This window comes from Mustela lutreola, chromosome 8 (genome assembly GCF_030435805.1).
Source record: "Mustela lutreola isolate mMusLut2 chromosome 8, mMusLut2.pri, whole genome shotgun sequence".
Classification (NCBI taxonomy): Eukaryota; Metazoa; Chordata; class Mammalia; order Carnivora; family Mustelidae; genus Mustela; species Mustela lutreola.
The window spans coordinates 93,411,669-93,425,653 of NC_081297.1; the positions used below are offsets into that span (position 1 = coordinate 93,411,669).

Genomic DNA, 13,985 nt, shown 5'->3' on the forward strand with positions numbered 1-13,985 from the left:
GTGTAGATAGATGGATCCGATCTAGAGCTGTAATGAAACTATAAGGTCATTTAATTAAAGCCCCTTATTTACCAAGACTGGCATCATGGAAGGAGTATTTGATCTGAAATCTGAGAACATGGATTGGAGTCACTGTCCTAGAGTTTTCTTGCTTTGTGACCCTGGACAAGCAATTTCCCTTAGTCTCTCTGAGCCTTGGTTTCCTTCTTTATTGAGTACCTGTCATGTTTTAGGTAAGATATATAATCTTTTTAGTCATCACAGTTCTGTAAGATTGGCATTATTGGCACAGTTTCACAGTGGAGGCTTACTAACTTTGCTGAAGTCATACAGGTTGCCTATTGGAAATGAGATTCCAACCCGTATCTGTCTGGTTCCAAAGAACATATCGTATTGCCACCCTAAGATCGTTAGCCATCATGAACTAACTTTCCATTAAAATAAGGCAGTGGAACACTGTGGTTAGAAGCAGAGATTTGGAATCGGATTTTGATTCATATTCCAGCTTTTTAACCAACTGTTTATCACCAGTGACCTGGAGCAAATTAAGTTTTCTGAACCTCAATCCCCTTATTGTTTGAAATCACAATAAACGGTAGTTGGCTATGGTATGAATTAAATGAGGAAATTCGTATAAAGTACCTAATAAACAGACTGAAACATACTAAGAACTCAGAGAGTAGCAGTTGTTTCATCGTTGTCACTGTTGTTTTGGTCGAGGACATTAATGTTATGTTATTGCTGTTGTGTTGTTGCTGCTGTTACTTGAACAAGTTACCAGGGTATAAAATATACAGTGTAGTGTAGTGTTAAGATCTGATCTCTGGACTCATAACTTGTCTGGACTCATATAACCTGAATTTGAATTCCTGATCTATCTATCACTAGTAATTATAAATGCTTTATTGGGTTGTTTATTCTAAGTTCCACTCATCTCCTTTACCAAATAGAATTAGGCATGGTGAGGTGGTTGAATAAATTAAACAAGTGGAGAATTTGGGGGGGGGATAAACAATGATGCCCAGATTTTTGCACATGGTGATGCCTTTTGTTAGATGGGTGTTCATGCATAGGAAACTCCAGAAGTGCAGGTTGTGATGGAAAGATAGATTCATGTTCTAAACACACTGAGCATTACTATCTGGGGGAAATTCTAAGTCACTACACTTAAAGAGCTAAATTGCAGAAAATTAAGAATCCAAATGTGGGTGATGTCCAAATAGAAGAAAAAAATATTTTTTTCCTAGTACTTAGGAAACTCCTGTAGGTTTTGAAGAATAGATAGGATTTGGTGGAAAATATGGAAAAAAGAGGTTCCTTCAACTTAAGGACATCAGCTCCTCAAGGATGTGTGTTCCATGACTAAGCACACCTTGTTCATACCTGCCAAATGGTCTCATGCACTGAGGGGTCCCTTTCCTAGACTCCAGCACCTATATTCAGTTTCACTATGGTCCAATCCCATCCTCAAAGCCCTAGATAAGGAGACAGGGTTCTCTGTATTCTATAGCATTCCACTCATCTTCCCAGGATGGAGGTATTCTGGTGGGGTGGAGGTGCAGGCAGGATAAAGATGAGGAACAGCAGTTGGGGGAACTGTTTATTTTAAGTTAAGCTTTGATTTGAAGTCATTACATTGTCTGAAAATTTTTCAGTGTTTTCTTGAGAAATCAGTTGGGATTTGGGAAGATAAAAGAGAAGGGATCTTCATCTTCCCCTACCCAATTAAAAAACAAAAGCAGAAACAGTTCACATAACCAGAAAATTTTTGAGAGACAGTAGCATGCAACATATGTTCTACAGAAATGGCTCTCAAATTTTTTGGTCTCAAGACCTCTTTATACTCTTCAAAATAATTGCAGGCTCTGTAGAGTTCTGTATATATAGTTACATTTACTGACATTTACTATATTGGAAATTAAGACTGAGAAATGGTTTAAATATTTGCTTATTAATTAATTTAAAATAATTACAAACACCTTAACTGCTCACATTAAAATTTACTAAAGAAAACCTCTATTTCTCAAGCCAAAAAATAAAAATAGGTAGGAAAAATGGTATCAATTTACATTTGTGTACATCTTTAATGTCAGGCTTCATAGAAAATGGCTGAGTTCTCATATCTGCTTCTGCATTTAATCTGTTGTGATAATACAGTTAATGTAGGCTTTCAAAACTCTACTATATGCTCATGAGAGAAGAGTGGAAAAAACAAAGATGTCTTAATTTACTTAGGCTAGCTTTGACCTTCTAGCCCTCCTGAAAGAGTCTCAAGGTACCTCTGGGTTCTGTGGCCCACACATTGTGAACTACCAGTCTACAATATGTCTAATTCTAGAATCAGACAGTCCTAGGTTCAAAACCCCAGCTGTGTAACCCTAAGCAAGTCAGTCTACCTCTCTAGACCTTCATTTTCTCATTTTTAAATTAGGGATTTTAACTAACCTCCTAGGATTTAAGGGAGGCTTAAGGATTGAAATAATGCATGCAAAAATCCAGAGCCCAATGCTAGGCATATAGTAACAGAGATCGCCCCATTCTGTTCTATCTATAAATGGATAAGGAACTGGGGATCACTTGCCTGAGGTCACACTCAATAGATGATGGCACCCCTTCTTCTAGATCCTGTGCAGGATTTATATTTGTCTGCCACGGGCTGCCTGGACCACTGGATTTTGAAGTGGGTCATCTTCAGTGCCCCTCCTGGTGGCAGGAGAGAACAGAGCCCTCATGGGGGAAGAGGAGGAAGAGCTAGCTTAGACATTAACAGCTGTGGGTGTGGCCATCTTCCCAAGCCCTGTTTATGTTGTGTGACTCTGTGCTGGCCTCCACTCCACCCCCTGACTCCTCCCACTGCTTTCTAATAAGCCCATCTCCAGTACTATTTTCCACTGGTCCCAACATGTACTCTCTTTTTCTCCTGGGCCCCCCACAGTCTAACTTGTACTATCCCCCCCAGCTTCATATACTCTATAGTCTCCCTATTGCCGTGAGAATTCAAGAACAAAAAGGGTATAAAGTGTTCTGTCTTATGGCTGGCACAGGGCCACATTCAGGTGTTAATCGCTCTTCTATCCATCGCTAGCCCCACCTCTTCTTTTTATTCTCTCTGACTGGTCTTCTTGCATGGACCTCTTCTATTTGACTAGACCTACTGCCAACTCTTATTTAGATCTCTTACTGAACAAAGTATCAGGACACGTGTTCTTGAATCAACCCTCCTTACCCCAAAAAGGCAAGAGGTAAAATGCTCCCTAGTTGACAGACACATCTCTGAGGCAGCTAAAGAGTGTGAAGACTATTTCATTCTCAGTCTTGAAAAACACTGTTATTTGGACGTTCAGAAGAACAACAGCCTTTTCTGTTGTTGATGTGTTTTACTCTTGTAGAGGTATCAAAATTATTATGTTTGACAGTTATGGTTTTAATCCCATTTTATGTATGGAAGGCACCCAGTTAGAGAAGTTCAGATGGCTTATGCAAGAACACACAGAAAGTCACGCATCCTTCAACCAGCAGTGTGACGAGCAACTGAGATTTCCAGACTTCCTGTGCAAATGCTTGGCCACATGAAGGATGCCACTGCTTAGGAATCACACATCTGTCCTGAATATTTTTTTTATTGGGAGGAAATGAAATGGAAGAGACAGACCTTGATCATATGGTTGTGTTGTCTTTTTATTCCCTTCCAAGACAGAATTTCTAGCAATCTAACAATGAGGGATATCACCATCAGTGCTCTTGCCCTTACCTGAAGATGACCCATTATCTGAAGACCCTAGACCCTGATGGACACATTTCACTTTAGCTTTGGGGGCTGACCACAGAGGCACCAGTGTGCACATTGGCAGCAAACAGAATCAGCACTTTGGGAACATGAAAGAACAAGTATCAGACTGTCTGTATCTTTGCTGTCCTAAAACTCTGCAGATGTGTAGAAGAAACTTGCTGGGACTACAAGCATGAAAAGAAGAGAGCCATGAACAGAATGAAAATGTCATAAAACCAGATTGTGGGATGATTGCACAAATATACACACTTAATAAAAATTATCGAACTGTACACTTTAAATGGGTGATTTTTATGGAGGGTAAATTATACCTCAATAGGGCTGTTGAGAGAGACAGAAATGAGACAGAGGAAAGAAGTGACAGGAAGTAATATAAAATATATTCTTATATATAATATTCTTGGGCCTGAAGAGGAATATCCATTTTTTCCCAGGATCAACTGGTAAAAAAGTAAACTTCATGGCTACAAACTATGGGAAAATAACACATTTTTTCTTTTCCCTCATTTCTGGAAACAGGCATAAATGTGACTGTGAATGCTACATTCATCTATTCGGATAGTGTGATTTATAAGTCAAATGACTGCCGGAGTAGCACCTGTGAAGGCCTTGACCTACTCAGGGAAATTTCTGTAAGTAAACACTTTAGTCGTAGGTAGAGCTCATGCCTCTCGGCACACAAAAGTCACAGTGTCCATGAGCACTTGTCCATGAGCCTTTTGTATGTCACCTCTAGTCGCATAGCTGAGTGTTTTGGCGAGAGGGTAATTTGACTTCAGCCCCATATGTTTCCCAAGTGATGAGGGGCCTTCTGGGAGTCCAGGAAAGTGGGGAGAACTTTCTATGTTCTATTTGTGCACTTCCAGTATTAAGGAGGGGAATTCTTTTGTTTTAAGTTGTCTTCAAAACATTTAAAAATTTTAAATGTTGACATTAACTGGTTTTCTTGTGTATCCCTCAGGAAGTGCCTGAGGTATTTCAAAGTCTTACACCAGAGATCTCTGTTTCAAGTTGTCACCCTACATGGGGCCACAGGTTAATGGCTTCAGGGCTGAATCTGAAACCTGAATTTTAAAGTAGTAACAGTAATGTTAAAGGGTAGAAATAGAAAGGGAGGGGCGCCTGGGTGACTCAGTGGGTTAAGCCTCTGCCTTCGGCTTGGGTCACGATCTCAGAGTCCTGGGATCGAGCCCCGCATCCAGCTCTCTGCGCATCCAGCTCTCTGCTCGGCAGGAAGCCTGCTTCCCTCTCTCTGCCTGCCTCTCTGCTTACTTGTGATCTTTCTCTGTCAAATGAATGAATAAATAAATAAATAAAATCTTAAAAAAAAAAAAAATGAAAGAAAGAAAGGGAGGGCTTCTTGCCTAATTCCTCCTCCCAGCTCCCAATCCCAGCCAGGGCTTTCTGGAATGAAAGAATACTCCAAGCTCTTGAAAGGCAATTAGGTATGCAAGCAGCCTTTTTACCACAGAAACCCAAGACAAGGCTCTCCTAGAAGCAGAATTCTAGGCATAGAACCACACAGAAGTTTAATCAGTAGCATGACCCTGACCAGACAGGTCGGCTCCTGTCAGGAAGAGACACTGACGACAGCAGTCTTTCCCAGTCTTGAGAGGGCTGGGAATGAGGAGGGGGAGTTTACAGACTCCACGTTATGATGCACGAGTTGTGTCCTCCATCCCTCTATCTCTATGGACAGAGGTGTATCCTGGTTTCCTAAGGCCAGAGATGGCATGTTCCTAATCATGGTCCTTTTGAGAAATAGTTCGAGACGCCGTCTGTAATCACCCGGCTGGTCACATTGCACTTCGTTCTCTTTAGCCCTGTTTTGTAGCTCTCCTTAAAACTGCAACCTGCCCTCTTCCCCCAAAGCACCTGCAAGTCTAGTCTGCCCACAATCCGGCCCACAGACACTGCTCAAGTTATAGTCAGTCCTTCTCCCCCACTCTGCGTTCTCCTTTTGACGAAGAATCCAAGTTCACCTCCAACAGAATCTCCTTCCTTCCGCCCACAGCATCGTCGCTTCCTCAGACTTCTCTACCCCTTAGCGCCCCTTGCCCACCTCAAGGCACCGTGCGTTGCTCCTTTCTTGACAGGCTCACTTTAAAATTTTCTGGGGCCTTTTTCCCTTACCATTTCTTTCCTACCCATTTATTCATTTTTTTCATTTTATTTTTAATTTTTTAAAAGCTTCTATTTATTTTTTTGAGAGAGAGAGAGGGAGAGCGAGAGAAGGTAGCAGGGAGCAGGGGAGGGAGAAGCAGACTCCCCACTGAGCAGGGAGCCCGATGCTGGACTTGATCCCAGAACCCCCAGGATCATGACCTGAGCTGAAGACAGGCGCTTAACCAACTGAGCCACCCAGGCGCCCCCATTGTTTTCATTTTAGAGATTCATTTTTCTTTTTTCTTTCTTTTTTTTTTTTTTTCCCTACAGAAAAACAAACGAATGGGCTGTGTCCTCATGGGGCCCTCATGTACATACTCTACCTTCCAGATGTAGTAAGTAATTTGGTTGGTTGTTGCTTTAATGCCACTGTGAGTCGAAGTCAGGCCATGATACCAATTTAAGTGATTTATCAAATAGCAGCTGGTCAAGGCAGTGCCATGAGGGGTATTGGGGCCCTCGCATTTTGCTACTTCTCTGTAGCAAAATACTTATCCAGGTAACTTGACCTTTGCTTACCGTGGGGTGAATGACCATAGCTGTTCAGGTCCAGTTACTAACATCTGAGCCTGAGAGGCAACAGCGGACAGGTAAAATATTAGAGTCCTCAGGAGACAGAGAAGACAATGAACTTGGATAATCTGAGGAGTTTAATAAAGAGGCATCTTTGCTAAGGTGTGAGCACAGTGTATGGAAACACACAGGAAAAGTGCTGTACCCGGAGCATTAGCAGGGGGTCTGTTCTCCTCCTTAGGCCAGAGGAATAAGTGAAGGAGCAAGGTACTGACTTCACAGCACAGAGGATTATATACTTAATATATGAAGGCACCTTGCCCAGTGCCCTTATCAGCTTAGGGGGAAGAAGCTGCCAATATATTAATACCACGATGAAAATATTTCTCTGCCTTTGGGAAAACCGCCCTCATCCTTTCCTTTCATTTCACTCAGTGTAATTCTCATCAGCACAGAACATTTTGTTCTTCCCCAAATCAAAATCCCTCTCCCATGCCTTTCTTTTATCTGTTCAGTCTTCCCCTGAATCAAGGATCTCCTTTGTCTACACGGAGAAAATTACGCTTCCCTTGCAATAGATTCCGGAAAAAGTAAAATTGAGTTTCTGAAATTTCTGTCATGAAGTCTGCTTCTGACACGTCCTCTCAGCTGGACAAACACACTCGGGTGTTCAGACCCACCACGTGCCACAGAAACACCACAGAAGCCCTTTCTCAGCTCATCTTCTTTTTTTTTTTTTTTTTTAAGATTTTATTTATTTATCAGAGAAAGAGGGCGAGAGAGCAAGCACAGGCAGACAGAATGGCAGGCAGAGGCAGAGGGAGAAGCAGGCTCCCTCCCGAGCAAGGAGCCCAATGCAGGACTCGATCTCAGGACGTTGGGATCACGACCTGAGCTGAAGGCAGCTGCCTAACCAACTGAGCCACCCAGGTGTCCCGTCTCAGCTCATCTTCTAAACCGAAATACAGGCAAATTCAGGCTCTTAGTCTTCCTTGCATTCATTCCCAATTGTTGTCTTATCCAACCACTTACGGATATGCCGTGAATGCGCTCGGAAGGAAAGGAGGAGCAGGAAAATTGATTCACTATTTGTGAGGGCCTCCCTTATACAAAGAAGCATTTCGGTTTTGCCGGAGTAGAGAGCATTAAGTAAAACACAGCCCCTGCCCAGTGAAATAGAGAAGGGGACAAGAGCCCAGGGAACCAGTACAAGGCAGAGTACAGCACACTCCACCAAAGAAACACAGGCTGCTCTGGGGTGGAAAGAAGGAAAGAGCCTCCGCTGGTTGGAAGAATGAAGCTCAAGAGAGAAAAAAGGACTTCATGCAGGGGATGGTGTAGGAGTTGAGTGTTGAAGAACAGGTGAAATATTAATGGGTAGAAATGAACGGTTAAGCATCCCATGCAGGCAGAGGGAGAAGTAGGTATAAGAGCAAAGAAGCAAGAGAAGTATAGAAATTTCGTGAAAGTCTGTATTAACTGGAGTGCAAGAGATGAGCAGAGGAATAATAAGAAACATGAAGTAGAGAAAACCGGAAACATGAAGTAGGGCTGTATTTGGGAGGTCATGAGTTCCAGGTGAGGGGGGTATATTTAATTAGATTTGCATCAGAAACAATTAAGATTGTGCAGGGAAGTGCCATAAGTGGCAGCTCAACTTTGGGATGAATAGGGGCCCACAGTGCACAGGAAAGACCAGAGCCCTCAGGAGACACAGATGGGAAAGTCATGAGGGGAGGAAGAGGGCAGAACTAGCATGAAAGCAGTTGACATGGAAAGAAAAGGATGGTCTTTAAAGATATTTAAGGGTAGAATCAATAGCATTTGACAACTGGATATTGGAATGAGGGATGGAAGGCAGCCAAAAACACTAAAAGATATAGGGAAATAAAGATAAAAAGCAGTTTTGAGAAATAAAAATAAAAGGTCTTTTTGACTGTGAACATGGGGAGTCTGAGATGCAAGCAGGACACCTAGTGAAACCCTTCAGTGCAAGGCCCAAGATGGAAAAGGGGATATTGCTTTGCTTCCTTTATCAAGTGTGCATTGAGGGCCTACATATGACCCCAAAGGACTGGAGATATGGAAGTGAACAAGCTAGCCATGATCTCCGCCTTCATGGAGCTTACAGTCTAGTGGAAGAGATAGATATTAAACACATACCCACTTCAGGTATCAGTGAAACGTTCTCATGGGTAAAGAGATATTTAATCCAGAACCCAATGGGTGAGTAAGGACCACAAGAAGATCCATGTATTAAACAGGGAAGGGAAATTGTGAATCATCAGGTGATGTGTTTCTCAAAGTAGTCCGAAGAAGAGCCAGATGTGAGGCAATGCATAGAGGGAGAAATATGGAGGACAATTTTGGGGTTTTAGAATATCTGTGGTGGTTGTGATGGCCATGCTCTGGTTCCTTAGCCCTACTCTTCAAAGGCATATGTCCCAGCCTAGATGTTATGACAACTCGTTTCAGAATAAATTGAAGTAACCACGCCACCCTGTATACATGAAAATACCCAGAGTTTCTTAAAACATAATACATTGCTTGATAAATATTGTTTTAAAATCTACCTGTGTGGGAGGGACACCTCTTTATTAAGGGAGAAAGCTGCTTGAAGACCCTATTTTATTCTTACCATTTATTACCAATCACAGGCTGAAACAGGTTAAAGAAGAACCGTATTTGTGCTGCTTATGTTAATCCTGACATTTTTTTTTACCTCTTGGCATAGCCTTGACACAGATTTGACCTATCCCATGATTTCAGCTGGGAGTTTTGGCTTGTCATGTGACTATAAAGAGACTTTAACCAGGCTGATGTCTCCAGCTAGGAAGCTGTTGTACTTCTTGGTTAACTTTTGGAAGGCCAATCATTTGCCATTCAAAGATTTTTCCTGGAACACTGCATATGTTTTCAAGAATGGCACCGAGACCGAGGACTGCTTCTGGTAAGCAAGACCTTTAATATGCTTCTGGCCCTTGCTGTGGAGAGAAGCCACAGAATCCTGGCTGGTTATTATCAGATATGCTCCTTCCATCTATAAAAGCACAGGGAATGGACACTAGCCCACTTTCTTACACACATGAAAGCAAAGGGGTCAAAGGAAACTATAAATGTAACTAGCATTTATGATATTTGCAACACTGCTTTTCTAAGTATGTTCACATTACGTTTGTGGACTCCCTACAGTAAATCCTCTAGAGAAAAGAGAATAAGTATTATGACCTCCATTTTGCACATAAGGACCATGAAAACCAGTGGCTACTGCTTTCACATTATAGTCCAAGATACAATACCAGAGAATATGCATCTGCCAATACTTACCACTGGTTAGAAATAGTTTTCGCATAGTTTCTCAGAGGACCGAGTGGGGCAGAAGGAGAACGGGACATTGGGCACCATGGCTAAAATAAAATTACTAGATTCACACAGCTCTAGCAGAGGTGGCAGAAAGAATCTTCTGGTTGGATTACCATAGCACCACCAGGCTGCTGCTTAGCTCCGCACTCTCTCCACCCAAGAATGCAAAAGACTAAGGGTACCACTGGGAACATACATCTAGGGAATGGCAAGAACCAACCCTAAGGCCTTGTCCTAGAAACTTTGGGGTGAACTTAGAACCCAGGAAAGTCCATTTCCCTGGGAGGATAAAAGATTTCTATCAACTCTGAATTTTCATACTATAGACTCAATGGGTTTCAACTTGTCTGTGATAATGGGGTTTATAGAGCAGAGCGGCCTTCCTCCTGCACATAGCAGGAAACCATTATAAGGGACCTGCCAAATATCTACCATTTGTATAGATACATGAAGATTCCCTAAAACTTCTCCTATACTTTTACTAAACTACATGTCCGCAATCCAGACCATTGATACCATATTATATATCATCTGTTGTGTTGATAGTGAATGAATTTTAGATGAACAAGTTCCAGGAGAGATCTGTAAGCCATGAGCAAACAACATTTGAGGCCATGAAGAAACTAAGCTGGTTTCTTAGAGTTTGTCTATTATCTGCGTAGGTACCTCAATGCTCTGGAGGCTGGAGTGTCCTATTTTTCTCAGGAACTCAGCTTCAAGGAAATTCTGAGGGGAAATGACCAGTTTCAGGATATCTTAACGAACCAGAACCGGAAAAGCAATGGTAAGGAGACATGGAAATAATTTTTTGCCAACTTCTTCCTCACAACTACTGAAGTTTTTTGAGTGGTTTTGACAGATTTACCACTGTAGATAATAATGCTGCCGTCATTACCTCCATATATTTTGTTCACTTGAGGAGATCTCGAGTTGCCTGCAACTCCACCATACTGTTCCTCCTGTTGATTAAAACCTTATCCTATGAGAGAAAGGAGGAAAGTAATTAAATATAATGTGAAAGTAATAATGAAAGCCTAGCCTTTATAAGTCAAAATGACATCGTGACCCACCATCGATAAACTGCTTTTTACGTTGACCTCAGTGCCATCTGTTATTGGATTTGTGACTAATCCTCACATATTCTGAACCCTGGTCCCATGATGACCAAGAGGAGATGTTTATTGATATCTGGCCTCAATTAAAATTACAAGGTTAGCAGATCATCTCCCTTTCCTCTGTCCCTGTACTTATGGGCCCAGGGATCTCCCAGTTACAGGTCAAATGTGGGATAAAATCATCCTTACTTTGTTTCACTTTCCAAGAATTATCTTTACAAATAAGAATATATCAGGAGCAAAGGAATCAATTGCGGACCTTTCCTACAAGGGAAGGTGCTTGCTTGGCAAGCACTGGGAATTCCTAGTATGACTCCAATCATCATCTGCTGTCATTATTAAGCTTTTGCCATATTGAGAATCTTCCATGTACAACAACAGTAGCAACAACAAAAAAGAAAATTCCATGTACAAAACATTGCCAAGATGTGGGGGGAAAAGAAGCATAAATGCCCCTTAAAAGAAGTATTCATGTCCCTAAGGTGTTTACAATTCAACTAGACAATATAGTATATAAAAAGATCCAGTGGGCACATGGGTGGCTCAGTTGGTTAAACCACAGCCTTCAGCTCAGGTCATGATCCCAGAGTCCCAGGATCAACTCCCTCATCCAGCTCCCAGCTCTGTGGGGAGTCTGCTTCTCCCTCTGACCTTCTCCCCTCTCATGCTCTTTCTCACTCTCTCTCTCTCTCAAATAAATAAATAAAATCTTTTTAAAATTAAAAAAAAATAAAAAGATCCAGTTAAGTGTCCCCCAATTCCTCTTTCTCATAGTCACACATTGGGGAAATCTGTGGCAAAGAGTGGTAAAAGTCACTCTCTCTCTCAGATAAATAAATAAATAAAATCTTAAAAATAAATAAATAAAATAAAAAGTTCCAGTGAAGTGTCCCCCAGCTCCTCTTTCACACATTCAGGAAATCCGGTGGCAAAGAGTGGTAAAGCTCACAGAATCAGATTGGACTCTAACACTGAATCCCTAAGACTGAGTTCTGAGTTAAGAAGCTATAAACAGGGGTGCCTGGGTGGCTCAGTCAATTAAGCATCTGCCTTGGGCTCAGGTCATGATCCCAGAGTGCTGGGATTGAACCCCATGTCGGGCTTCCTGCTCAGTTGGAAGCCTGCTTCTCCCTCTCCATCTCCCCCTGCTTGTGTCCCCTCTCTCACTGTCTCTCTCTCTCTGTCAAATAAATAAATAAATAAAATCTTTAAAAAAGAAGAAAAAGAAGCAGTAGCAGCAGCAGCAACAGCTATAAACAAAGCCCAAAGAAAGTTGCTTAGGAGCCCTACGTAAATTCTCTCATTCACTCAACTTTATCTTTTTCACAGTTGCTGAGGTGCACTTCACTTATCAATGAAATAGTTTTTATAACTAGTCCAACCTGGTAAAATGGAATAAACACTGAACCAGATTCATAAACTTGACAATTAGAGCTCTGCCATCGACTCATTTTTAACCCTCTGACATCTTGGCTTCCAGTCTCCTTAAATCAATAAAATTAAGGGAATGGACCAGAGGATTCTCTTTAAGATCCTTTACAGCTCTACTCTGACTCTACACCTGTAAACAAAACAAAACAAAAATCGGAAGACAGTAATTGAAGAATTGATATTAATCTTAAAACATAAATGTAGCATGGACATACTGGGTTCAGATTCAGGTAACTGGTTCCCACCTGTTTGTATATAGACCGTTGTGTATTTCCCTCCGTCTTTTTCTCTCTCCTCCAGTGATTGTTATGTGTGGTTCACCAGACATCATTGGCAACCTCAAGGGGGACCGGGCAGTGGCTGAAGACATTGTCATTATTCTAGTGGATCTATTCAAGTAGGTACAATATGGGAAAGAACTCTTCTCTTTTCAGAAAGACTCCCAGGATTTCCAGAAGATGCATTCTCTTTTCTCTTGTTTCTCACAGACTCGCATGGGGTTCAGTATGATAATATTTTAATCAGTGTTTTATTCTTTCAACACGCCGTCATTTTGATTTAATTAACTGTAGCCTTAGCAGGCATCTATACCTTTGACATCACTATCATGTCTAAAACAGAAATGTAATGACCCATTAAACCCACATGTCCATTCATCTACACAGACCCTGGTCTCCAGCCTGATTGTAAGGTATTTTTCCAGGCAGTGATAAATCAACTAATAACCCAGTAGCATTATTTTTGAGAATGTGGACCATATCTCTGCCTTCTATTGCTAATGACCTTTGATCCTAGATGATTTTTTTTTTGCCACCTTTGGTAAGAAGAAAGTTCTAGTTAAATGAGTTTGCTGTTGGGGCACCTGGGTGGCTCAATTGGTTAAGCGTCTGCCTTTGGTTCAGGTCATGATCCTGGGGTTCTGGGATCGAGCCCCACATCAGTCTCCCTGCTCAGTCTGGAGCCTGCTTCTTCTTCTCCCTCTGCCTGCCACTTTGTCTACTTGTATACTCTCTCTCTATCTCTCTGTCAAATAAAGAAATAAAATCTTCAAAAAAAAAAATGAATTTGCTTTTTCGCCCTCTGTGGTACAGCCACAGTGGGATTTTATCCTCTGTAATTCTCTGGAACTAAGGAGAGAAAGTTCTGGAGAATACAAACCCCTTCCTTTTTTCGTTTGTTCATTCCTTCCTTCATTTTTTCTCTTTCTTTCATTCTTCCTTTCCTTATATTTCAATTTTTATTTTTTAAATTTGAGAATAATTAACAGTGTTATATTTTACCACTCATCTTCTAATATGGTTGGAAAGCCCACAAACCATGCCAAGATAGTTAGTGTCTGAGTCAGAGTAAGTTTATAGAAGGTGTCTCTGGTGCACCTGTGCCCCTTGCCCCATTAATTAGATCGTATGACCTCACTTATCTGACCACATCATTAATCATTACCTGTCTGTACTCAGACTGGACACTGTTACTGCACTGATATCTCCCATATTTGCCTAGTCATCTCCCGCACACTGTATGTACTTGTCTCAGTACATACAGAGGAATGAAGCATAGGAACTGCAGGTCTATTTGATTACTAGTTTTCATGAAGATAATCTAATCAA

At 41.5% G+C, this 13,985-nt stretch overlaps 1 protein-coding gene across 4 annotated transcripts in view; it reads left to right on the forward strand.

Annotated features, from left to right (window-relative positions):
• GUCY2C (guanylate cyclase 2C) overlaps positions 1-13,985 on the forward strand; it is a 130,709-nt gene that overhangs the window by 62,820 nt on the left and 53,904 nt on the right. For all 4 annotated transcript variants that reach the window (XM_059185991.1, XM_059185993.1, XM_059185992.1 and 1 more), the window contains 5 exons: positions 4,310-4,422; positions 6,227-6,291; positions 9,204-9,419; positions 10,495-10,616; positions 12,679-12,775. In XM_059185991.1, coding sequence (XP_059041974.1) covers positions 4,310-4,422; positions 6,227-6,291; positions 9,204-9,419; positions 10,495-10,616; positions 12,679-12,775 — 613 coding nt within the window. The remainder of the gene's footprint in view (positions 1-4,309; positions 4,423-6,226; positions 6,292-9,203; positions 9,420-10,494; positions 10,617-12,678; positions 12,776-13,985) is intronic.